We start from the raw sequence: 27,206 nt of genomic DNA, 5'->3' as shown, positions 1-27,206 counted from the left end.
TCCATCGAGCTTCTCTATTCAACCCGTTCAGAGGAACGACAGAGGTCTCCTTCCCTCTTCTCCTCTTGCTACGTCCTTGTTTTTTTTTTTTTTTTTTCGTATCCCCGTAGCTCGAATCTCTGCGCTCGTGCCGACGCACGTACAGCACGTAACCAAGCGCATAGCCTCGCTCTCCCGTTTCGTTTACTTTTTCCGTATGGCCGTCAATAGCGACTTCCTGCCGGCATTCACAGCCACCGTCATTACGATATCTGGCGACGCAGACGAGCATTCGTTCGAGCAACATTCCGGCAAGCTCGTTTCGAAACAATTTTCGCTGCAGTGGCCTGCCTTCATCCTCCTCCTCCTCTTTCTTGAAATTGGATATTGTAAGGTCCTTACCGAACCTCCGGGGATGGTGGAAAAAAACGCGTTTATTCCGCGTCCTGCACACTTCTATTTCACCGCGAGCAACGACGATGAGTTTCTGGGTTAGGTCCCACCCGTATCCCCTCCACCGTTGGAGAACGATAAATTCGGTTCCAGGAGAAACCGCCTTCACTTGCAACGAAACGAACGTGCGTTACACGCTATGGAGGGAATTAAAAGAACTCCTTTCGAGTCAAGTATAACGGCACAATCAGGGGAATTTCTGCTAGGAAATAGACAGTGCAGAAGCACACTCGAGAAGGAACGAGCGTCTCCTCTCGCGTTATATTCCGGCTGTTTGAGCGGTCACATTATCGAGACAGCGATGTGCGGTTCGTTTCAATTGGTCGCGAGAGCTTATTGGTGCGGTATATTTGCTTCTTACCGCTCGTAAAAGGTATCTCCATTTGGCAAGCACGCGAAGAAAATCATGGAATTTTTTTCTCGTAGGGTGGAGGAGGCGTGGAGAAAAGAAAGGGGAGAGACGGAGAGGGATGGTAGATAAAAAAAGAGAGAAAAGCCGTGTTTCTAGTCCCGCGTTCTGTCACTTCTATCCGGCTTACGTTAAGCCACTTTTTATGCTAGCCCTTATTCGAGGCTTATCGTGACAAGATGAATGCAATATGATATCAAAAGGGGAAAGAATTCCATAACGGAGTACACACGGTCCGCTACAAAGGACGGGGCTCACTTCACTTTCTCGACGCTCGCCCGCTGCCTCCTCTTTCTTCGCGAATTTTATTGAACCCTCTCCTGGGACTTTGTTGTATGTTTAAAGCGGAATTGCACGAATTCGATATCGCAGCCCCCGATATTGTCTAAGACCGAGTCGCGATTAAATTCGCCAGCCTCGATTCCCCCATACTCGGTAACGCTGTTTCGAATGCCACTTTTATTCGATTCCGTTTTACTTTCTTTCCCCCAAGGAAACGTTGCCTATATTAGGCGGATGGTATTTTAGTGGGAGTTTATTGCAAAGGATATTTGGGTCATTTAATGGAAAATAATATCGACAGCCTTGAAATTTTATGCTATCTAGTTGTCTTGATATTTGACAAAAAGTAATTCGATTTAAGGTACAGTTAAGAGGGCAGTTCTTGTCCTAGATTCTAGACTTGCCTGTATATGACCAACCACTGATAAGTCAAGTTTTTCTATTAGAGCTTCAGCATGAAAAACTCAAGCTGAAGTATCTCCGTTCCTAATTGAGATTACGCACTACACAAATTGTCCCTCTGTCGAACGAGTGTGGAGATAAGTTGAACTACATATAGTTTTTCTTTTGGAGCGTTTGCGGGAAAAAACCAATCTGGCAAATTTTCGCCTCTAATTCAGATAGCGATAAAAACTAATCGACATGTTACTCGTTAGGTGGGCTGTGTGTTTCGGGTCATTGTCAGCTTGCAAAATCCCCAGTTATCTGGCATTTGATTTCTTGTAAATGGGAGCAATACCTCATTTAATATATCAATGTATTTGTATTGATCCATTATTCCTTCAATTCTATGAATTGGGCCAACAACTTGTAACGTAAACGCTCCCCAAACGTTCGCTGAACCTCCTCCACCTTTCACGGTTGATTTTATACATTTTGGCGAAAATTCCTCGATGACACGACGTCGAACATACAATTTGCCATCTGACCCCATTCTATTAAACTTGGACTCATCGGTAAAAACAACTGTTGACCAGTCTGCTATTGTCCAGTTGCGATGATTTTTAGCGAACTGTAAACGAAGTTTTCGGTTTCGTTTGGAAATGAGTGGCTTCTTGCGAGCGATGCGACCCATAAGATTAAATTCGTTTAATCTTCTTCGCACTGTTCGAACACTAATTTTGCTGATAATTTCGACACCAGATTCATTGAGAACTTGTTCGGCTGTTTTGTAATGGTCCGCTTCAGAGATGCTGTGAAGAATGCGATCTTCTCGTGCTGTTGTATTACGAGGCCTTCTTTTACGCGACACGTTACAAACTGATCCTGTCTTAGATATAAATTGCATTGCCTGTATACACGCCGTTTTGGAAATATTTAATTTTGTAGCAATTGCCGAAAATGAGTATCCCTTATCTCTCAATAATATAATTTGAATTCATAGTTCAGGAGTAATGTTCTTCTCTCGACTCATGATTGTTGACTGATTAACAATTGTTTGCGATCTTGAATGAAGTGATCCATCGCAACCATGTCAACAATGATGGTAACTAAGGATCTGATGCAACTGTATGTAATGTGAAAATAAGCAAAAAATGAAAAACACGAATCGGTCTTAAGTAGTTGTCCGCTGTTATAACGACCTAATCTGAGAGAATGTTAAAAATATTTGTAGTTAATAGTGTTGTAAATAAAATTATTGCGTTATTATGGTATAACATACTTCAAAATGTATTTCATATGAGTTTAGTATACGAAAAATACAATGAATAAAATATTAGCACTGTTTATTTCCTTAACTACCCAGCGGTCTTAAGTAGCTGGCCGCCACTGTAGGTATATACCTACTACATATTATCCGTAATAGATTACAATTTTAATAAACATATTTTTGAATTTTATTTGGTGAGAATAAAAATGTATACGCAAATCTATTCGCTGTTATTATCTACCTTTACTCAATTATGCGAACAACTGTCACGTTGAATAATTGAAAAAACACATTTTGTCATACGAAGTTAATATAATAGAAGGGCAAATTAAAATTGGTGCAATAAGTTTTATGAAATATTTGCGTATTCAACATATCGGCCATGTTAAAATGACAAGTGCTCAGTTGAAAAAGGGAGAATGATTCGAAAGAAAGGTTTCTCATCTCTAATGCTTCATAAAACCTGAATTTATTATTAATCTTGATTACATCTACGTAAAAACTTTCTACCATTCCACCCTTGGTAATGAGTCACGTTAGTAAGATCGCAAACAAAGATAGCCATCCACCCTTTACGAGAACATGGTCTCCATAAAGTACCATAATTTGAACATAGAGCCATAAAGTGATCCTCTAATTACTTCAGACATCGTGTTTCCTTGTCGAACGTAGAAAGAAAGACCAAAAGTCATATCTAACAGCAAGTTATCTTCTGTTAATGTCATCATTTTAATCTCTCACAGACTACCATTTTCTCGAATTCTCATGGGCGTAAATAGAATCCGAAGAACTCGTTTCCCTGAATGTTCGATAAACGTCGACGTAAGGAGTTGCAATTTTGTCGAGCGTAACGAGCGATATACTTTCAAATTATCCAAGACAGCGACTTAATTAAGGGAGAACAGAAAAGAGACCGGACTATAACTTTCGAGTACAATGGTCACGTAATGTTTGAACGTTAGGGAAGGAATCGATCGACGGAAAGAAAGCGGTCGGCCGTATTAAGGACGCACAGCGAAGCTTCTTTGCTTCTATCGTGAGAGTCAAGCATCAAACACCAGGAAATTTCTAATCCAGTTTCATAGGTGATTAGGTCAATTTCGTTGGCTGTTCTGTGCTACTCAATTCGTCGTTAATTGTACCGGCAAAGAGAATATGCCGTTCAAGAAATTGATGTAACCTGTAAATTATTAATCCCCCATGAGCTCGCTGTTTTCCAAACGGGGAGCTAATAACTCAGCTGTGTTTTCCCGTGCGAGCATGCTTATCGTTATGTTTATGCCCACCACCGACCACATTTTACAATTGCCGTGTAATTTTTTATTAGATTTTGAGCTGCTCGAGAAAGTTTTACTTACGTCGGTCGGGAATTACGTAATTTGGTGAAATTTTATCGCTATTTCAGTGCAAAATAAATAAATTAACAAATGAAAATATTGATATTCCAGTTTCTATGAAAAGTCTAAAATGCACTTGTTTTATTGTTTAAGATTTATGTAATTAAATTAAATTATTTATTTCAGTCTTAAAAGAGTAGATTTATTTAATTACATTATATCAAGATTAAGATGTTACTTATTTTACAGAAGTACCACATTATACTAAATAACGTATGCGTTCAATTAACTCATGGATCACGAGTTCGAAGTTTAAAGTACAAATTCAATCGAATTTCGCACATTTAAATTTAGCTGTAGATAACCTCCAAGCAACTTGAAAATTATTACCATAGTAAAAGAATGATTACGAGTGTACTGTGTTAAACTCATAAAAACAGTTTTACTCTGTTCAAATGTCGAAGTACTTGAATGTTTCAAGTGCTCAGGCAGCTCAACTAGGAACACGTGTTATACATAATGAATTTGAGTTTCAAACAGACCCTTACACTACAAGTTCTGGATACGTAAAAGCAAATTCAATCTGTTCGTCAAAACTTGATCGTTTCGAACTAATAAATTGACAACTTCAATCGAAGCGAGTCAACTTTTAAATAACGATTATTACACAGACACCTTGCGAAAAAGTACAGATCGGAACACAGGAAATTATCAAAAATAATTTAAGTGAAAAAACGACTAACGAAGCTTAGAATCAAACATACGCTGTTCACTGTGCCAGATTCATAAAAGATACGTAGCACGGCAGTATTTTTAATCGCTCCCCCAAGACTTCTTCAAACTTTTCTTTTAATTCCTTGATTTGGGCATCTTATTGAAAGTAATTTCGACCTGATTCGCTGGTGTCTGTGCCTCCTTGCGGCAACCTGCCCGTTCTGTATGTACATATGCCACAAGTGCGAATGTGTGTCACGATCCAAATTAAAATTTCGTTCGTGAGTGTTGTCCGCCAAATTAAGAATGGGGAATTTGTTCAGGATTGTAAAGCTGGAATCGTTGATAACGAATGAGTTTGTACGTGTTATCATCTTGACTGTGTGACGACTGAATGAACGAACGAATGTTAAGTGTGTGATGTCGTGTCAAATATTTGAGGACTTTTCTCGACCAACATTTTTCGAGCACCGATTTTTGAAAAAATTCTAATTACATATAGCAATCAACGTATTTAATAAATAATGCGAACAGCTTTCCATAGTGTGCTCTTAGCGCTCCCTTTCCTGGAGAGGGTGCGGCGATATCTGATCTGCCATGCGGTGTACAGAAGTTTTCTTATCCTTAGGAAACACAAATTTTATGACACGTCTTCGACTAATGAGGGCGGAGGAAATAAAATTCTAGAACATTAAGTAATATAAACTAAATTCTCCCGGTCAGAAGTATGCGAAAAGTCAAACAGTATCCTAACGTCGCGTCGCGAACTCAAAAATAATCTTCTTTCGCGTTCATGTCCTAAACTGCGGCAAACGAAAAAGCCGATTGATTGGTCAGAATACCAAAAATAGTGTTCCTGGTAAAAATTCAACAAGCGCAGCCTACTAAAATATTAACAAAATTACGGACAACCCGACCAATGTAAAATTTACTCTCTGATCGCGCGAACGCTCGCGCAGAAAGGTCAACCGGAGGGTTCCGACTGAGGAAAATAACGAATTTATTCCGAAAGCACCATAAACGATTCCCGGTTCAGTCATCTGGCTGGGAGAGTAGCGACCGAATGTTTCCTAATTTATTAAAACGTCGCAGACGCGAAATTCGAACGGACCTTGCAGTACTCTCTCTCTCTCTCTTGCGTTTCGAACTTCTCCGTTCGTCCTTTCCTCTCTGTTCCCCTCTCGCAGTTTCACCGTCTTCAGAACGGTGTAAAATTTTCAAGAGCTCTTGCGCAAACGAAAAGCGTATCCGGATGGCTGCACAGAGCTCACGTCTACCATTTACACACGTTCGACCGTGTGTAAACCTGTATCCGGCGCGTAAAACGATCCTGGTGGTTGGCGAACGCTGTACGAAAAAGACAGTGAAAGAGGCTGAGAAAGAGAAGGAGAAGGAAAGAGGGGGTGGAGGAGGACGGCTGGTAGGGGATACGTAGAATAAGAATGTAAAAAGACCGAGGCGAAGACTCGACAACGAAACGACTCCCGTGGGCTTTCTCCAATCAGCCAGACTCGCTTCGCCACGCTGCTATCCGGCTAAAATGCACTCCGACTCGCGTATTTCTGATGTAGCTGCCCGTATACGTGCAAACTCGCTAATGTACCGACCCCCCTATGGCCACGCGTTTCTGGGAACGTTAGCCAGCTAGCCAACAAACCAACCAGCCAGCCAGCCAGCCAGCCAACGGCGAACAACTTTTATACGCTCGTATGGATTCCATTAGTAATCTTTATGCGATCTGTTAACGCGCCGTGAAAAACAGGAAAAGTCCCCGGAGAGTGTTTCCGTTTGGCACGTTCGCCGTTCCTGCCTTTTATACAACTTTCAACGGCCTTACGTTTCGCGTTAAGCAGACACTCGACTCGTGTTCACGCGTCTCGTTCCACGGAACCAAAATGGACGCTCTCCGTATGCTGTATTCCCTCAACCCGTTCTCTGTTCGCGTAGTCAGAATGCAAGTATGACTTTTTTTTCTTTGTCGATGCAGAATGAACACCGGTGTTTCTGCAATGTACGTACATTTTTGTCGAAATTGGTACGTCGAATTGTTTCTTATACCCTGGAACGGTACGAAATTCTGTTTATAAGGTGGCAGGAAACTTATAGAATTTTTGTATGGTGCATGTTGCACTTGAGCAATTTTTATTTGATATCACGAGCTTGAAAATTTTCGAGCTCGTCCAGCAGCCCTTTGTGCAACCGGTTGAATCTTTGACGAGGTCCACGGGGAACGCTTCACTTTATTATGTTATGTTTTTTAGCTCTTTACGGGCTTCGCGCGGCTCTTCTGTTTCACACGAGATCATTCGAACGAATTCAGAGAAAGTACGAACGCTTTATATCGCGCTGTTTTTAACGTCGTTGAGGGGTAATTTCATATTTTTCTTGTTTACGATTATTTGAATCGCTGCGTGGATAAAATGAAACTGATTTTCGCATTACATCAATTCATACCTTTTGCTTAGGGCAGTTTGAAAGTATTTGAAATGGATATTTTATTTCGATGTAAAAGTAAAATGAATTGTTAATGTTTAAACAAACATCAAAATAAAATTATAAGCTGTTGTATTATTGCATAAATTTTAATATCTACTGTAGACTCCTTTCATTTTCAGAATAGATTATGTTATACAAATAGTATCACAACTTTCTATGTCACTTGAATTAATCAACAAGTTTCGAAAAACCATTGCTATCTTTATTTTATAGTTTAAATCTATAATAAATATTTCGTTCCTTCGTATATTTATTACTTCTGTGACATGTAGTACATACATATGTGACGTGTTTTATGTCGTTATTACGTTATCATCATTATCACCGACAGCCATTTTCATCTATTTTAATTACGTGACTTTCGAAGGCCACAAAAATAATTCCCACCAAATAAATGTAATTAGTGATAAATATAATTCGTTATAATGTTTTGTGTTATGCAGGAATAGTCGTAAAAAGTAGTTTCGATTATTTCATTTCAGTACAATATCTGCCTATCTAAAGATTTTTTCACACTATTTATATTGCGTTTAAAATTCTTATTAATTTCATAGTAAGACCAAGAAGTATAAAAACTCGAGAAAATGTTATCCCTTATGATAAATAAATTTATTAGAATCATTTAAGTACGAGGTCATCGAAAATACAAATATCAACATTCCATAGGGATAATATAGTTTTCTCCAACTGATGCAACTGTAAATTAAAATATTTTTACTCTTTACTCATGAATATTATGTACTTATACGAGTGTTTCGTTCTTTTGTTTCAGGTAAGTCTACAGATTTAAGTTAATGATTTCCGGCGAGACAAGGAGCATGAAGAATTAAAACGAGGTAACCAAAATAACCCATCAAAAATTCAACAATAAAACGCCATAATTAACGGAGTATCGATCGTTGCACTCGTAATTGTGGATGTTGCAGTTAAATACGAATATCCAACCGATCCGTAATGTATCTCGTATAATATCTCCGGGAGTAATTAGTAATTATACACTAGATTATTTACCAGGTAAATACATATTTGATTAAACTGCATTCGCGGCGTATTGTAACGACCATTGCGAATTCACCGTGCTTAAATTACTACTCGAATTCCGCTTCTACGCCCTCTCCGAAGCGAGCAACAGCAACTATTGCACTTCTATTCAAGTGCCAATAGAACGAATCGATAGTCGATGGCCTCGCGTGTTCAGCATCTTTAGCGGTGCTATGTAACCCTCGAAAGCATTATTATTGCTCAGCATTATTGTTTCATTCAACAATTAGGAGCGTTGTAACTATCAAGTCGTCCCATGTACGCGTGTTCCCTTTAGATTTTTGTGGTGGGATTTCTATCTTTAGAGTATCTGTTGGAATTTTTATATTTGTAAAAGACAACACGTGGTTTCTTAAAGGTTGTTTAATGGTATATATAACAATGGTGGAAATCCGTAATCTAGTTAATAGGCAGTTAGTGAAGTTAATTAATAGTGAAGGTAACTTTACGAAAGAATATACTGTATTGAAAAGTCTTGTGGCGCTCTTGAGCGTGGGTGCATATTTTCTTCCTTCGAGTCCACAGGCCAGCAAGGGGTGCAATAAACCTCAGATCAAAAATCGTACCGTAAGAAACGTGTCCATCGTATCGGTGAATTCCAACAGTATCATTAAATAAGAAGAATTGTTCCAACTTTTTAAAAATCTATCGTGTTTTGTCAGTTATGTAGTAATCTTGAAATCTTCTCTATCCATAAATTTACTTTGTTTTATTGGAAGAGGTAGAATATTTTTTTTGACGTTTTAATAATGTTACAGAATTATTGGAATAAATTGTAAGTGAATTTGAAAAATAATTCTTTCTTAATCAAATTTTTTACAATATTTCTTTTATTAAGAAAAGTCGTGTTTCTCGTATAACCAGTAGGTATACCGTAATATACTGGTATAATTATTCGTAATATATTCTAGTTCGATCAGATTTTAGTAGTTTAAAGTGCATAACTCCTTGCATATCCCACTAAACATTCACCAGGATCTTCTTTGGGTGTAAACTTGCTTTCGTCTGTGATATGGAAAATCCTTTTTGATTTAAACTCTCTCTATCTTAATATTAAGATGTGATATTCTCATCTTCTGTCAGGATAAAGTAATTCATGTTTCAAATTAAGCAAAGCATTCTTTCAGACAATGTATGTGACAGTAATCTTGCTAATTTATACTTTTCTTAGCTATTTTGTAGATCAATTTTCTTTTTAAATTACATCTTCAATAAATCACATTTCTAGGTGAAATTCATCTGAGTGTATTCGTAAAGTATTCATGTCCGTTTAATACTTACACATTTCATTATTTTGTTGCAATCCCACTCTAAAGTTTATGTTACTTGTGATTTAATGCAGCATTGCTCCGTTCTAAAATTTCCAGAAATATCAGGGTACCTTCAAATGAAATGTTCAAATTGTAGCAGTGTTTTACGAGTGGCAACAAGGAAAAAGTATTGTGTATCCAAAAATACTTGTGCAAGATAAAAAAAAAAACAAGAAAATAGTTCTTACTAATATCTTATGTTTCACTGCTGTTTACTGTTGGTAATACAAATTCGATATTATTGCAAGGTTTAATTTGGTATTCGATAAATAACAATAAGAACTTCATACCGATTTTGTCTAATTTAAATAAAGATATGGTTGATATATGTATATTTAATGTTTCGACCGATTCATGTGTAATGTTTTTGACGTAAGTTTTTAAAGAAATATTTTTAGACATGTGACAGTGTTTATTCGTGAAAATTAGTTCCGATAATGCACGACAGTTACAATATAAAGTATGTATATAAAAAGACTTAATTTACGACTCTCCCGTACACAACGCATCCGACTCACACCGAAGCTACGCCAAAGAAGACATGCGCCGGATTTCTTTCTTTCGATTATGCCGGGTTCACACTGGTGCTCGCGAACAGGTCACGAACAGATCGCGAACCATATTCGCCGGCAGTGCAGACATTTTTGTGAGCAGTGACCTCATTAGCGAGCTCCAGTGTGGATACAATGTTGCTTCTTTTCGCGAACAGTTCCAAACAGCTCTGCATCCCCCTCCACCCACAGGGCCGATCACAAAGAGTTCGTTCCCGCGAACGGGACCTGTTCTCAATGCGATGCTGCATGGATCACAATACCATCTTAACAATATGTTTATATAACATTGTTTTTCTCATTTCTATGATACTTATAAAGCATATTGCTTAATTCTTCAATCTAAAGCCATTTTATACACTTTAATATCTTCTAGTTAGAAGATAGCATTGTGCAATTAATACTTTCATAATGAATATCTACTTTCTAATGAATACTTTCATTTACATATCTTCACATTCATTATCACTCACAGATCTTTAACTTGAATGTATATTATTTAACGCAATCTCCGATTTTCTAATAAAATTACTGACCGTTAAAATGTAAAGAGCAAAGCAAACAAGAATCAGTTATATGTATATGCAAATTTCGTGCAACAAAAGATACCAAAAACGTTTTCGAGACCTCTTGCCTGCTTCTTAAGATCGGATATAATCTACATAGAAATTTTGGAAGTATATGCACCTAACCAACTTACAAACAAAGTTCTTATAAAACACTACCAACCAATGATTACCGATGCCAATAACCTACAACAAATTACTTGAACCGCGACATACTACCTAATATACTATCCCAAAATACTACTATTTATTATTAAACTATCACCAGTACATTCGATTATATTCATTTCTCTGCCACCATAGTTCCACCGTGTCTTACCACATCGACACAAAGCTCGGGAACCATCGTGGCACCAAAATCGTATCTCTTCAATGACTCATCGTAGCGTGCACGAAGAACGAACGGCTACGTCCCTCGTTTACAGAATACCAATTCCACAGCGCGGCGTTTTGGAAGGCGTGCGCGCGTGCACGCCAGTAAGCGCGGAGGAATACGGTTCACGCACGACTACGTGATTACTTGAGATTGAATTTAAAGGAGGAGGAGAAGGAGAAGAGAGAGCCCGAAGACGAGAGACAGAAGCGGCGCACGAATCGATGCTCGACAACGGGACGACAGACAAAGGCTGCTCGAGCTGGTCGAACGGAGATTGTCTCCAAATTGCACGCTCTAAGACGCTGCAGACCGATTCGAGGCACGGACAATTAGGCGATCCAGATCGATTGGGGCCACAGGAGCTGATGGATCGGGCGGACGTTGGCAAACTTCGTGTTGACGCTTCGTGTGTTCCCCAGCCGGTCGTTATTGCCGATGCACGCGGACGGATCTCCTCTCGCTCGTCTCTCCTCTTCGCCTCTCCATTTCGCCCCGTATGCATGCCCGGCTTCTCGCATTACTTACGGATCCGCAAACATGAGAAGGTTGACAAACTCTGTATACGTCGGAGGTATTGCCGCGCAATTGACCCCGTATCCACCTGGTATTACACTCTATGATATTAGACTAGATTTCGACGGAATTGAACTAGTCCTTGGAAATTACGCGCACGCGTTAGCTGGTTCTGAGTTGGACTTCAGCCCGTTGTCTCCCTTACGTCGTCGGAAATGCCGCCTAGTCCCGCGAAAAGTAGTCTATTCATTTTCATTTTCAAGAAATTCTGGTAGGCTATTCGAGAGTATTTAATACTTGTCTAGTCTTAATCGGTTAATGATGGATCTAGATCAGTGATTTTTAACCTTTTTTATCCCACGGCACACCAAAAAATATATTATATTTTTTCGTCAATCTGTCAAAAAAGTATACATTTTTCACTGATTTATAAAACAAAATTATATTTCTTCCGTTACATTTTTAATGTTTTTAACTTGTATTCAAAAATCTTGAACACACCATCTTGACCTCTCGCGGCATACCGGTTGAAAATCAGTAATCTAGATTGATCGTGTCTTCTAAAGGTAATGATTAGAGATGAGTTTGTTTCATAGAATGTTACAAGTTAGAATAAAGAGATCTGTATGCATATTTACCGTGTGTAGCGGCACGCAGCTCGTTGACTCCTCTGTAACGTTCGTCGTCCATTACATCGCATCGTTGCGTCGAGGATTTGCGGGGCTACCGCTAGACCGAGTAGGATTCTTGCTGCTAGCAAGCAGATAGGAACACTTTAATTAGGGCGCAGGGGATAACGTTCGATATCGTCAAGGGAGGAGAGACAAGCGAAGAGCGACTCTCATTCAAAACCCGGAAGTGGCGGTGTTGACCGAGCTCAACAGAATTAAGTGATCCATTTCTAGTATTGTGTATCTCCACGATGATACAAGGTTGCTGGGTGTTGACAAGGCCTCATTATCGTCGATTCGGGATGCGAGATAGCTGGGTGTTGACTGGGCCTCGTCTAAGACTATCTTATTTCGTACCACAAGAGTCTTTTGGGTACACCCTACTTGTATGAGGCACAAGGTGGCTGGGTGTTGATCGGGGCTCACGGTTCAATTAAGTACATCAAACTCTACTGACCAAGAAAATTTTAGCACTAATCCGCGAAGATCACGGAAGATCAGTCGCACAAGATTAATTGAACGTACGAAAACATATCTCAGTACGCAACATCAAAAAAGTGAAAATGACGAGTGTTAGGTAAATTATTTATTAATTTTATGGCTTTTTGAAGTTACATAGGTAAGAATTTATTTGTCGTGTAACAAGTGGTATGTTATTTAAATTTTTGTAGAAATGTGAAACAGTTTTTGGGTATTAGACGCAAATTAGGTCAACGATAGCTCTTTCAATATGAAATCTGACTTCGAAAATAGGTTAAATTATCGGTTATTTTAGGTATCTGTTTGTGATTATTTTCACTTATTTTTGGATTAACAAAAGGTACAATATCATATGTTTACAGAAACAGTTCTGTTGTTCTTAAATGTTGAAACAATCCTTAAGATAAGCCCCATCATTTTAAATTCCACTGATAAAATTTTTTCCACTTTCATAACAAAAATTCGAAATCATTAATTTAGCCTCCATTTGATCTAAGTCATTCTTAATTAAGAAACCTAACCTTACCATTAACTCATTTTAAATTACAATAACCAATAGAGCAACGTAATCATTTCCAATTAAAAAAAATTGAAATTATTCAGAAACCTCCAGAAACACGCTTAGTCCCTAACAACATTTACCAATATTCGCAAAACTCCCCTCAACCCCTCAAGCTCCTTCAGGAGCTCATACAAGACGAGATTCTCGTCCGTCGATAGGTCGGTTCGCATTTCGTGGCTGAATTCGAATCTGAATCGTCAAGGGAAAAGCGTATAACTTCCTAATAAAGTATTTAGCCGACGGATGGAAGTGCGATCTGGTCTGCTGGGGGTGGTGGCGAGGAGAAGAGGGAGTCGGGTGCCGGCGTAAGAGAGGGTAGTGGTACGGCGGGAGTTTCAGTTTCGGGGTGATCTGTGGCTCCCTCGTCGTGCGAATCGATTCCGCCAGCCGGCCAATAACCATACATCGTACGACTATCACACCCCTGGGGTATATACTAGCGTGCACAACGTATCCCGTGCTCTCTTTTCCTCCTTTCAGTCCCCCGGATAGTCGTGGACGCACACCCCCGACTTTTCCGGGACCTCGCCTCATCTAGCCGTCTTATTAGAAATAGCGAACTGTTTCGCTCGGGAAAAATCAATCAAGACTCCAGTCATCACTTGACGCGCATCCTTGTCCAAGATTCAAACGTATCTCGATGTCTCACGCCTCTATCCTCAACAGTGGAACCTCGATGACGCGTAACACAGAGACGAGAGAAGCGTTTTGATTTTGACAATAAATCTGTATGGTGGTGATTGTTGCGGTTTCATTATTTTTGTAGAAATGTAGATTAGAGGGAAGTAAGTAGGGGGACTTGATAAGGATTCTTAATGTATCAAGGACCCTGTTCCGCGGCATACCCACGGGATCTTGGCCTTCCCTTTGTCATGATTTTGACGGGCATGAGCACGGGCATGAATAGCACGGGTGGCTAGCAATTTGTACAAGGGATAACATCCCAAGTGCAAATTGCAAGCACGTTTATGACACGCAAGCCAGTAAAGTCGTTTTTGAGAGTCGCTTTATTTTTATCCTGCAATTGTATTTCTTCGAGTTTCTTCGTCCTCAACGACTAATTGCATGTGCCATAAACGTGAATTTCCAAAGGGTCATCGAGACCGGGCCCAATGACCGTCGACCAGGTCAGGCCGCAGGATCCAAGCCTGGCGGAAATTCCACCACGTTGCTAAATTTCCCACATAACGTCTTCCGCCTCCCCTGACACCACCTCTCCTGCACGGAATAGGTGGGTGTCGGTGGATCTATCACCTGATTGGCAAAAATACGTACCAACCAGGTGACAAGACCGGCTCACGAATTCCCTTCGACTCAGAAATTCGTGAGGCAGATCAGTTCACCATCAGACCGCAAAGAGAAACATCATAATCTCTAGTTCAACGAACATCATCCACACCACTAATCCATCATTCAACTGCTTCATTAAAATAGTCTACTACGAATTATTTCATTCACGTTTAAACTTCATTATCACACCCCTAATATCCTTATAACCTTAAACAGTCGTAAGGACATACGCGAGTATAGACAGACGCGTATTCTCGTCAGAAACAGACCCGAAAACATTTGTTGAGTGTCTTAACACATCGTTGACCGGCAATTTTACGCAGAAGCTATCTCATGTCACCGGCTATTATTTCGTAATTGAATGCGGAAGTGAAACAATCTAAATAAACTTCAATAAACTTTATTTATACATAATGAATTGAAATAAATCTTTGGACATATGTATCTTTTATATAACTTTTAATATAAAAGAAAAGCAAAAAGTGAAAGCAAATTCTTAAATCGAAAAACTACGATTGCCGTAGTGTTATAAAGTTACTGCTGTTACAAAACGAACTAACGGCTCCCGAGATTAATTACAAAGGCGAAAATATATACAATAGAAATACATGTTGACAAATTCCAAGGGTTGGGCGGCAGGTATACCCATCGAGGACTAAACAAGTAGAACTGTGATGAGAACCTAAATACCAAGAAAAGTATTTCTTTCAGAATAAAGCGGACACGACTAAACACGATGAACAAAGCTTTTGCAATATTCTATGTTGCCCTGCGTTTCAAAAATTGAAATAGCTAATGCAAGTTGCAAACACGAGTTAACTCGTGACCGGTCAACAACTTTTGGGCATGAAAACACGAGTTAACTCGTGACCGGTCAACAATGTGTTAAACAGGAGGTAAACTTTCATTTATCTAACTTCTGAAGTGAAAAAATTGTCCTCTAAATGGAAATATTAATTTAAATTCTGCAGCAAAGTGGTTGTTTTTCAAAATATGTTATTATTCGATACTTTTAATTTGTTACTTTTTTGAGATACAAGAAGTTGGTAGGTCGTATGTATTTTATGAGGTTGTTAAGATCTTTGAGAAGGATAAATTTAGTTGTTTTAACGGAAAATGTATTACATTTTGATTTAACAATTACATCTTGGAAAAGACTACTGTTTATGAAATTTTGGAAGTATTTATTTTGTGCGACAAATCTGGAAGAAAAGAGAACGCGTTCGGACACGAAGAATGTAAAACAAATTAATATATAAATCAATGTATGTTTAATTAATAAATCGATGAAATGATATGTTTTGGTCTTGCGTCTCATAAGTCATTGAGAATTTTAGAGTTGAAATGGGTAATACTTTGCACAACAAAGTAACGTTAGCTTTTTATTAGAATATTGTGGTAAGAACAAAATTACATTTTACAAAATGAAATAAAATATTCATAATAGAGACATTTTCCACAAAGCAGAATAGTATTGTAGTTTACTTTCTATAAGGTTAATGAGGTTTTTAATAAAAAGAAAATAGCATTTTTGAAAAGAGAATGGCATTAACTGTTTCTTTCTCTGCAATCATTCTTGTACAAAACACTATCATGGTTGCTTTGTCCTTATTATCATTTGTAGCAAATCGGAAAGGTATATTTTGTAAAAGGAAACTATGTTACACGTACTGTGGTCATTGGTTTTCTGACGAAAAAGACATTCTGTAGATTAAAGTAATGCTCCGTTTTTACAAAGTAAATGAAATTCCTAGCAAAGAAGAAGTTGCATTTTTCGAGAGAGAATTACGTTACATCTTGTTATCTGTAAAATCACCAACTTCTTTATCGTTTCTTTATCATTTCATTATATAGATATTACAATGAAATTCTTCGTAACAAAAAGAAACCGATGTCTTTCAATAAAATGGTACATATTATTATCTATAAAGTCTGTAGAATCCTTGGTAAAAAAATTCTGCTTTTCGAAAGAAAGCAAATTTAAAACACTGCAGATATTTATTAACAATTTTTATAAACATTTTTATGGACTATTCTAAAAAACAGAAAAAGATCGTGAGTATTCTAAAAATAAAAAGAAAGAGGGAAAATGAAAGAATACTTTACCTTACTTTCTATAAGGTTGTCGAGGTTCTCTCCAGAAAAGAAGCACCCCGAGGCCATTAAATGTCCATGCTGAATCGATGAAAGTGTCATTGTGTTCCCATAATATTTATGCAAGATACTTTATATATTCGAGAGTTCGTACGAAACACAAGTTGGGAACATAGAAAGTTAGAAATACCACAATGAAATGTCTACAAATAAACAGAGTACTTACGCTCAAGTTATTTTATTCCATTCCCAATCTACAGAAGATGTAAGTGTTCCATTAAAATAGCGTGAAAAATGCATATTTAATTGTCAAATGAACATTCTAACAAATTTTCAATATATTCAATTCACTGTAAAGTAAAGTCTGTTATTATATATCTGTATTATCTCTTCTTTCTAGCTGAGATGGAATTCAAAAATTTCTAATTTCAATTCAAATTTTGTAGCATAAGCATTTTTCGCCTAACTATACGACGCGCCCCGAGCCACGCACGACGCGACCCCCCGTAGCCTCAGATAGTGGGATGGCGGCTCGCACTCCCCCGAACCTGCGAAAAGGCTTGACCGCCCTGATTAGTCGGGCCTAACTCCAGTAAAACATATAAAAGACGGCTTTTCGCCGTAAGAAATCAGTCTTTTCGGGAAAGCCGAACATAGACTATCATAGCAAACACCGAGCAGACGTCTCCTACGCGGGTTTACAGACGACACTCAGTGCCTTGCAAAAAAGTCAGTACGGTACGAACGAGGACTCCAGGACCGGGTTTTCCGTCCTGTTTCTACCCCCAACGTCATCCTTACCCACCCGCCTCCTAGAGACAGACGCTCTTACGCGGGTTATAGCGACACCTCTAGGTCACCTCCTAACTCTCCCACACACCCTGCCCCGAGAAAACAGACGTCTCCTTCGCGGGTTCATAGACGACAATTTCTCTTCCTTCTCTACACTCTCCCTCCCCCCCTCCCCCTGGAAAATCCGGCCGTGTCACGGCGTAATATCCCGTGACAATCGCCGCGTCCGCGACTTCTCACTGAAGACCGCCCGAGTCGCGCCTACACTTGTACATCCCCGGCGATTTGTACCTAGAATCCACGGTTTTAATAAAGAGTGTTACGAAAAACCACCCTTACAATTTAAGTTTTACTCTATTTAAATTTTACTCCAATTCATATAAGCATATAGAAAAAAAAAAACCCAACAGAATAATGAAATAACTGTACAGTAGCGTACAGTTTACTGTTTAGTAGCAAATTAATTTTAACTATTTAAAAAAATCAAAACTGTCATCTATTTTTGAATTATCAGGCAATAGCAGATGCGTTTTTCTGAAATATAGCATAAAGCGTTCAACATCACATCTCTGATCAAATATGCATTTTCGAAAAGATATCAATTAGAAATATTTAACTTTATTTTACCTTCTATTTATATGCTCTTTACCGTACTAATTTTCAGTAACTTTCGGTTCAGATCACGTACGTCATACTCATGCTGATCAAATTAACAGTTTCACACATTCTGCATTATTTTGCTTATAATATATGTGTATTTAGTCACAAATTTACTATTACTAAGAAGAAGATGTAACGTTTAGAGTGCTCTAGAGAAAAGTTAAAAATTTTGTCATTATAGGGTAGGAACTACAATAAAATAACAGCACAAATTTAATTGAACGTATTATATTAATAATCGAAGTGTAGCACAATGCGCCTGAAATTAAAGGTAGGGGATGGCCCCTGGCCATATCTGAACTCTACGCCGTAAAAATTCCGGCTGCCCCTTTAAGCTTATTGCCTTCAAAAAGACTTTCCATTTCTTCTCTCTTTTACCCTTGTCGCACGTTCGTTGCGGTCGATATTTACCTAATAATAAGGTAAATATATATACATATAATAAATATAAGGTAAGTACTTATATCTTACTGTTCGGCCATGCTCACATAATGGTCGTTCTGACCATGGAACTTGTTATTATTCAATCGATCACAGTGTTTTCCACATCCGAAAAAACACCGGCAAATTGTTTCTAATTTAGCTGAAAGCGCTCTATGTCCTTAGCACTTTATCCACAACATACGGTACTTGGGTAATAATTTTTCATTCACTCCTTGTGTGGTCATATTTCTTAACATTACAAAACCACCAACTTTATACACACAAGGTGTGTTATGCTCCTTATCTTACATATCCTTATTATATTCTTGGCTTTTGTGAAAGTGCCTACAACGATGAAAATGTGTTTAAATCCATAATTTGCTTCGACAGGAGGATCATAATGATCCACGTGTAAAGTTTCGAACGGTTTTGTACTCCTGTTGTAAATGAAAAGTTCGCCTCCTATTTTACCGGAAGGTACAGAATAAGTCAAACATACAAAATAATTGTCAATACGATTTTTAACTTGCACACACATATTATGAAGCCAGTAAATTTTAGTGATCAACTCAGTAACTTTTTAGCGCCCACGTGTTTGACATCATCGTGACAAGTTCGAATTACTTCACTAATTATCGATTCGGGTACACAAAGTAGAATTCCGTCATTGTATTTCCTGTAAATAACACCATTACAAAATTCAAATCTATCACTTTCACGCACTTCAATATCTTTCTAAATTTTCTTAATTACAGTGTCTTGTAACTGTCTACAAATTAACACTTGTTCAGATGGCAGTGGTTTAATAATTAATATATTACGTGCTGGACGATGTTCTATTTTATAATTATAATTCTGCAGAATCAAACACCATTGATTAATGCGGGAATTAATGTCCTTTTTGCTTAACGCTAATTTTGCGGCGTCATAATCGGTTATGATAGTAAAACTTACTCCTTGCAAGTCAACCCGAAATTCTTCTAACGCACAAATTATTGCCACCGTCTCCAATTCTTAACTATGATATCTACTCTCTGTATCAGTGGTTCGTTTACTAAAATACATTACTGGGTGCATATGACGGTCAGCTTGCTGCTGCAATAATGTTGCACCATACCTGTATGAGCTCGCACCTGTGTGTAATTCTGTCTGTGCAGTTGCATTATATATAGATAATATCAGTTGGCTTATCAACATATCGTATAATATCTCGAAGGCTTTTAGTTTTTCTTCACCAAATTTAAAAGGTGCATTTTTCTTCGCGAGATTATAAAAAGGTTTTGTAATCAAGGCAAAATTTGGTATAAATTTTCTAAAATAACCTGTTAGTTCTAAATAGCTCTGAATTTGTTTTACAAAATGATTCATTTGGTGTAATTCCATCTTTAAAAATATTATAGCCGAAATACTCAATTTCTGTCTTCAAAAACTTACATTTGCTGAACTTTAATACTAATTTATATCGAGTCATAAGTTTAATACTTCCTTAAGAATAACTAAATTATCGGAAATACTACTCGTTGCGATCAAGATATCGTCAAGATATAGCAATACCTTATTGGAATTAATCAAGGGTTTAGATATTAAATTAATGCCGAAGATTTATAGCGCTACCTTAATTCATTAATGCCTCAAGAAAATATTCTTGTTCCTTTTCTTCCGTTACTAAGACGCAATAGTCACGGAAGGTATTTTCCAATGACATCCGTAGCCGGGAACGTTTTCCAACTGTCGAAGTTTGCGGAGTACAAGCGATACCACTACCGGCTTCGCTGGATCTATGTAGTTCTGATTTCCTACAGTCTTTAGGCGACGTGTTTCTTTTAACTGAATACGCCGGAAAAAAATGATTATTATAAGAGTTATTTGGTATGAAGAGAGACATTATGTGGTGCATATAGTTTTTTTGCAGGTGGAGTAATGGGAGAGATGTCATAGTTAAGTAATTTCTTTAAATTGAATATTACACATCTTCGTTCATAATACGATAGCGTTTAAGGTGATTTATGTATTAGAAGGTTATAAGTTAGCAAAATCCTAAAGAGTCAAGTCAACGTGAATTGTGGGTCGTCGCGTCGCGTCGGTTAGCTGAAGAACTCTACGTGATCGTGCTACGGGCTCGAACTAGGCTGTCTGTTTGGTTGTTGTGTTTCTGCCCTACTTATATTCAATGACCTTGTGTGACAGACCGTTAAATTCATCTTAACATACGTATTATGGATAAAAATGTATACTATTTCATTAAAAAAAATTAACTTGACCCTGAAATCTTCCCCATTACTCTATCTGCAAAAATAACTATTTGCATTATACAATGTCACTCTCTATACCAAACAACCCTTCTATCGTAACAATATTTTCATATCTTCAACGGTTTACGAGATATTCCGGTGTAAATATCTAGTTTAAAGAATCACCCTGTATGTATGTCTTAACTTACCGCACACGAAACATGATTTTTTATCTCTCTTTTGAAGAGTTCGCGCGTTGACCATGTGTCCTCTATTACAGTTAAAGCTCTTCTTTCATCACGTCAGTTTTAATAACTGATCTTGCACTTCCAGCAAAATTCCTCCTAGTGTCCGATTTTAATGTTATTTTCTCAAAAACTCGGATTGTGATGAGGATGTATTGAAACAATGCATTCGTGCCTGATCACGTTGTTAGGTTTTCCGTAGAAACGGTTCATGGCACGATCGACCGGGAACGGTTATTTTTCAGTTCAGGATTTTCGTTTATTGCTTGCACGGGTCTAATTACATCCTGCGAGGGTCACTAGGTCCGCTTGCCGATTTGTCACCCGGAGGAAATTCCAGATTTTTGGGACCTTCCGCCCACCCCTCGCGGCCGTCTCCCACCCTTCCAAGGTGACAGCGCGCTAAGGGCGCACTGGAAGGGCGGTAAAGACGATATTAGACACGTTGATTGGCAAATGCAATCGTTAACCATTAACCAATCAGCGTGTCCCAACAAACATCCCTCTCACGGACGTCGGAGACGCGACGTCGGAGAGTTGAGTCGTCGAGTAGTCGTTCAACCACCACGACTTCAACTCATATCACGCGATACCATAGATCAGTTTTTACAAGTCCCAATCATTTGGGTGGTCCTTCGAACCAGTATCTAGACGACACAACATCGTGCAAACATTCAGAACGCTCGAAAGTTCATCGCCACAACCACGGGCAATACACACGTAGACCAGGGCCGCTCAGGCAGCCATTTCTGTAGCAAGAGCGCTTTTTTTGCTCCGAGCAGAGCCGAGAGCAGCAGTCGGAGCAAGTGACATCGACAATAGTAAATGGAGTGGGAAACAACAGTAGTATGTAGTGGGAGTGTAGGCTCCTAGGGTTGATACATTTGTAAGGCGTTTCGTATTATCGATTACTTTTTTTAACACGTGCTTATCTTCGAATCATAGTTCTCACTCTTACGATTAGGCCGGGCGATCACTACTACATTCATACAGTGCCCCACTACAGAATCGTTGCTTGAGTCGGCGTAGTTTACTGCTACAATATCGCTCTGTGCTCCCGTTTGCCTGACAACTTCACATAGAGCAACTTTGTGAGCAGTCTGGTCCACTATTTCTTCTTCCTCTTCAATTCTAACTTGGTTAGCCAAATTTAGTTTACCATGGTAATATTCGTTGAAGTTCTCACCCACATTCCAAATCCTGTTTCCAAATTTCATTCTTAATATTAATTTATTAGGCAGATGATAAAAAAATTTTTTTTAATGTTTTGTAATAATTCTTCGACGCCCATCTCTACGTGTTCTGCTTTTAAATATAACCAATCGAGCGCTTTGCCTTTAATTTTGGAAATCATAAGAATTCTCGTACATTCATTATCTAAACCGTGACTTATTTGAAATAATTTTGCTCACTTTTTTCATATGGAAAATATGCTATCTGCGCTATAAAAGTCACTTGAAATGTCACCAATAGTTGTTATATTCAGTTATATTCAGCGCTACCTACACTTACATGGAATGAAGCAAATTTCTTAAAATTTCATTTTCCCGACGTAAAGGATCAATTTCTCTACTTATGAGCTCTTTTTCTCTCTTTGCAAGATTCAATTCCCTTAAAAAAAGCTCTTGGTGGTTTGTCATATTTTCAGATTGAACCGCCAGATTTACTTCTGAGATAATTCATGTCTTACCTCTTTCTCGCCCTTTGTCGCACGCACGCTACGATCAATGTTGCACGCATGCACGCCACTGTCACACCTATTCTAACATTAAGTCACTTCTGTAATCTTACATCATATTTATAGAATTAAAGTCAATACACGTAAATATCAAACGATCTGTACAAAAAATTCAGCGTGGGATATACATATGTATGTACCCCATGTGACATAGGACGCGCTGAGGACATCCTCTTTTCCATTTACATCCTGTATAAAATGGCATTCTTCCACAGACTCTCTACACACTTGCCAAAAATCTCAATTTCACGATACGCAAAGAATTTTCTTTTCGAAGCCGTTATCAGCGTGCACGTTGACGAGGTGGTTGAACGGGGTCGAACATTCGTCATTTTTTCCCCTAAAGCGTCGCGCAACAAAGAACCTGCAGCCCGTTCGTCGGTTCATCGTAAATATTCATAGACGCCTGGCGAATAGAACGGCGCACATGACAAACGATCTCAACCTTCACCCGAATTTCATTCCTCGATACTGCGTAATTGGAAGTCACTTGCGGCAAATTGGATGTGGCGAAGATGAGTGGCACACTCGATTCACGTTGATTATTCCGAATCGTTGAAGGGAAAGACGAAGACCAGTTATCCGTCTTTGTCTTGTCGCACGCGTTATCCACCAATCACGTTTCCGTCCCGTGAAACGCGTTATACTTTACATAATGACACCGTTCCCGTTGCGGTGTAAACGTCCCTACAACAGTAGCAGCAAGCAGTAAATTTTTAAATGTGGAAAAGAATTTTCTCTTTCTTTAATTTAAAGTATTGCTTAATTTTGTAATATTACGTGAAATTTATTTTTCTTAGCCATTACTCCGTTCAGTTATATGACTGAAATTTGTAATATCTTGGTTGGTGTTAATAGCGATGGCTATATTTGATTCGATGAAATAGGTTAATTTTTGGGTATATTGATAGAGCAGATAAAGTAACGTATATATATTAATAAAAAATTGTTTCATTGTCATAATACAGTTTCTGTTTTTTTTTTCTAAGTTGAATTAACCAGTAGTATTGATTAATTGCGGCGCAAAAATGCTTGTTAAGTAAACAACATATTACATCATTTAATATATTTTAAGTACTTTTGATAGTAGATAAGTATTGATTTGCTGCTCTTTAGTTTGTTCTTTATGGTGGATTTGAAATTCTTTTCCGATTTGATTATCTTTTTGCCAAATATTCCATATGATGGAAAATAATGTGGTTTACAATATTGTTTATTGAAAAAGTGCAATAGGTGCTTCCATATTTTAAAATATTTTATAAAACGTAATAAGTTTTTATTTTTTATTGGTTCAAGTAAATTTTATTCCATATGTTATGATAAAAGTTTGCATTGCAGAAAATATATGAATTGAAAAATTCTTGTAAACATATATGTATGGATATTTAGTAAAATATAAATGATAAAATTATTATAATGATATTATTTTTAATTGTCTCTTGAAATATATAAATTGTGAATTTGTAAATCCAGAAATCATCCTCAATTCATAGTATCAACATTTTCAATCGATACTGAAACTTCATAACGCAATCTCGAGGAAAGTATTGTCACGTTTTGTCCTGTTATTAAAAACAACAAAAGTATTTCAAACCTCAATGTTTATCCACATAATGTATATTTAAAAATTCTATCTGCATTTAGATACGAACTTTCTAACTTCTCCCTTTTTCTTATTCGAATAAAAGGGAGGATTTAGAAATTGAAAAAAATTGCATTTTCGTTTTTCTAGCATGGTTATGCAAAGTGATAGAAACTCCTATCTCGTTGGTGAGATCAAAATTGAAGCGAGTGTGTGCATGTACGTATGCGAGTAATGCGATCACTTTCGTGGGAAGACCTACGAGATTTCGAAACTTCGAAAGCATCTGCCGTTATAGAAGTCCTATAAATTGTTGCAGCCTCGCGGAAACTGTTTAAAATTACCATCTTCATGCCTTCGGCCAAGATTCCTTCTTGTTTATGTACCCACTTGAAATTCGCATGTACGAATCGATGTACGTAATGCTTAATAGGAGAACTTATAGTAGAAACAGCAAATTCGTTTGGATAATGTTAAATAAATATCAATGCAATTCTTATAATATCGTTAAAAATTTTGTTTAAATTGAGCTTTGAAAATTGTACTTTTTAATTTGTAGAATTAGGTTTATTTTATGTAATTATTATTAAGAGTTTACAAAAAATTCATTTTTCTATTGATTTTCTATTGATAAAAGTGACGTTCTTTTTTCTTATTTGAAAGTAAATTATTCTGAAACTTTGTTTGTAAAATTGACTATTGAAAGCAAGTTTGTATGGCAACATTTGTTAATACAAATTATAGATAGAATTCTCTTACTAGTAATTATTTGTATAAGTCATTTATATAAAAGTGATTGAACATGGTACATGTAAGTGTATATGTATAACTATCGCTATCATAAGCTTAATATATAGGTTAACGAATAAATAGAATTTAAAGGAAAAACTGTATAAGAGTCAAGTGATTAAAGAAAAACTAAAGTCATTCTATTTCAACCTTCAGACATATACATAATTCAGTATTTCAATATGAGTCTATCCTGTTTATGACAAGTATTGCGAAATTATGACAACGCAACTACAAAATCCACGAAAGCAGCTTTCTTATCCAACGTAGGCGGATCTTATTGTCAGCGAAAATTAGGGAAGTGTACGAGGGGGTACCCAAATGAAACCGAACTTATTTTTTTTTTTAACTTATTTATTCAAATTTTAAGCACAAACCTTCAATCCCTTTCAAAGTACCCTCCACTTGCACTAAAACACTTGTCTAATCTTTTATTCCATTTTTCAAAACATTGTTTAAATTCATCTTTTGTAATGCTTGACAGCGCCTCCGTCGTTTTTTTCTTCACCTCAGCAACATCAGCAAAATGCTTTCCTTTCATGTCCCTTTTCATTCGATGAAACAAAAAAAAGTTTTGATCATTTTGGGACTTTTCTTTCAAAGCACAGCATGCTTCCACGCGACCTTGTTTTTGTTCAGCAGTCAGCAGTCGTGGCGCGAATTTGGCAGCCACCCTTTTCATTCCCAAATCTTCTGTCAAAATTCGCTGAACTGAACTCAAAGTCACTCCCAACAGCTCCACAATTTCTTCAATAGTCCGTCGTCGATCTTTCTCGATGATTTCACGAATTTTTTCAACATTTTCATGTGTTCGGGCCGTGGAGGGACGACCAGAACGAGGTTTGTCATCAATTGACATTTCACCATTTTTGAAACGGGAAAACCACACTTGAGTTTTCCCCATAGCATCGTCTTTGTACGCTGTTTCTAATATTTCAAGAGTTTCTGTTCCACTTTTTCCGAGCAAAAAGCAGAATTTCACCAACGCACGCTGTTCACGAAAATCAGTCATTGCAAAAACGACGATCACACAAAACAGTTGCCGCTATAAACTCTGCCGAAACTAGTCTTTACCTTCTTCAGCGATGGTACTCGGCGTACCGACTCAGGAATGTTAGTTCTATGCGCTCTTAGCAGCAAAACGCGGTACTACAAAAGCTCTGCCCACCAAAAAATTAGTTCGGTTTCTTTTGGGTACCCCCTCGTATAGTCACACAGGAACATCGCGTCAAAAAAATATAACATCTTTCAATAATCATCCAAAGCAAATTAACATCTAGCCAGCGTTTATCTCTCTACAAATTCATAAAATTCGATCGTCTCCTTCCTTGATCGCGTTCGCCACGTTTCCAATATTTTTCTTTCTCGGGAGTATCTCAAGCAACAGTATTTGAATATCGTATGCTATTGTATGCTATTGACTTAATCTTGCCGTAAATTATACGTATTTAATAGATTAAAGACAAGGCATTTGTTCACATATCTTATTACGGGATAAAGTTGTGATTTAAGGTCTAAAGAGTTAGCATTCTGAAGCTTAATTACAAAATACATTTGCTCGAATTTCTTCATAATAACTGAAGTACTATTTTTGAAAAAATACTTTTCATATTCAAAAACACAGTTGAAAATGAAACGACACAAAGCATTTTTGAGTACAGAGAAAGTCTAATTTATCTTTTTCTAGAACTATGTGTAACATTCTTGTCACGTAAAAAATATGACAAACACAAAATCAAGCCTTTGCACTATAAAATTTTTGAATTTTTCATGCATTTTTTTGAAAATTATAAATTTATCTTCTGAAATCCTTTAAAAGATTGCACGTACGGCCATAATAATGTACAAAGAGTTACGTACCTACTAATCACAAGTTTTCTAAAAATCTTCAATTGACCCACATCTTAATATTCTCCGACTTGCCTCGGCAATCCCCATTCGATCCCGTTGCAGTTAGTTGGGAACAAAATT

The 27,206-nt window shown here is 37.6% G+C and overlaps 1 protein-coding gene across 1 annotated transcript in view; it reads right to left on the bottom strand.

Annotated features, from left to right (window-relative positions):
* Positions 1–25,776, bottom strand: part of LOC108578920 — a 71,410-nt gene extending 45,634 nt beyond the window's left edge. Inside the window, 4 exon segments of the mRNA XM_017942338.1 lie at positions 19,719–20,033; positions 20,281–20,477; positions 22,079–22,326; positions 25,634–25,776. Coding sequence (XP_017797827.1) covers positions 19,719–20,033; positions 20,281–20,477; positions 22,079–22,326; positions 25,634–25,776 — 903 coding nt within the window.
* Positions 25,777–27,206: the final 1,430 nt, after the last annotated feature.

This window comes from Habropoda laboriosa, unplaced genomic scaffold (genome assembly GCF_001263275.1).
Source record: "Habropoda laboriosa isolate 0110345459 unplaced genomic scaffold, ASM126327v1 scaffold30, whole genome shotgun sequence".
NCBI lineage: Eukaryota > Metazoa > Arthropoda > Insecta > Hymenoptera > Apidae > Habropoda > Habropoda laboriosa.
This window is presented reverse-complemented; position numbering and strand designations above follow the sequence as displayed.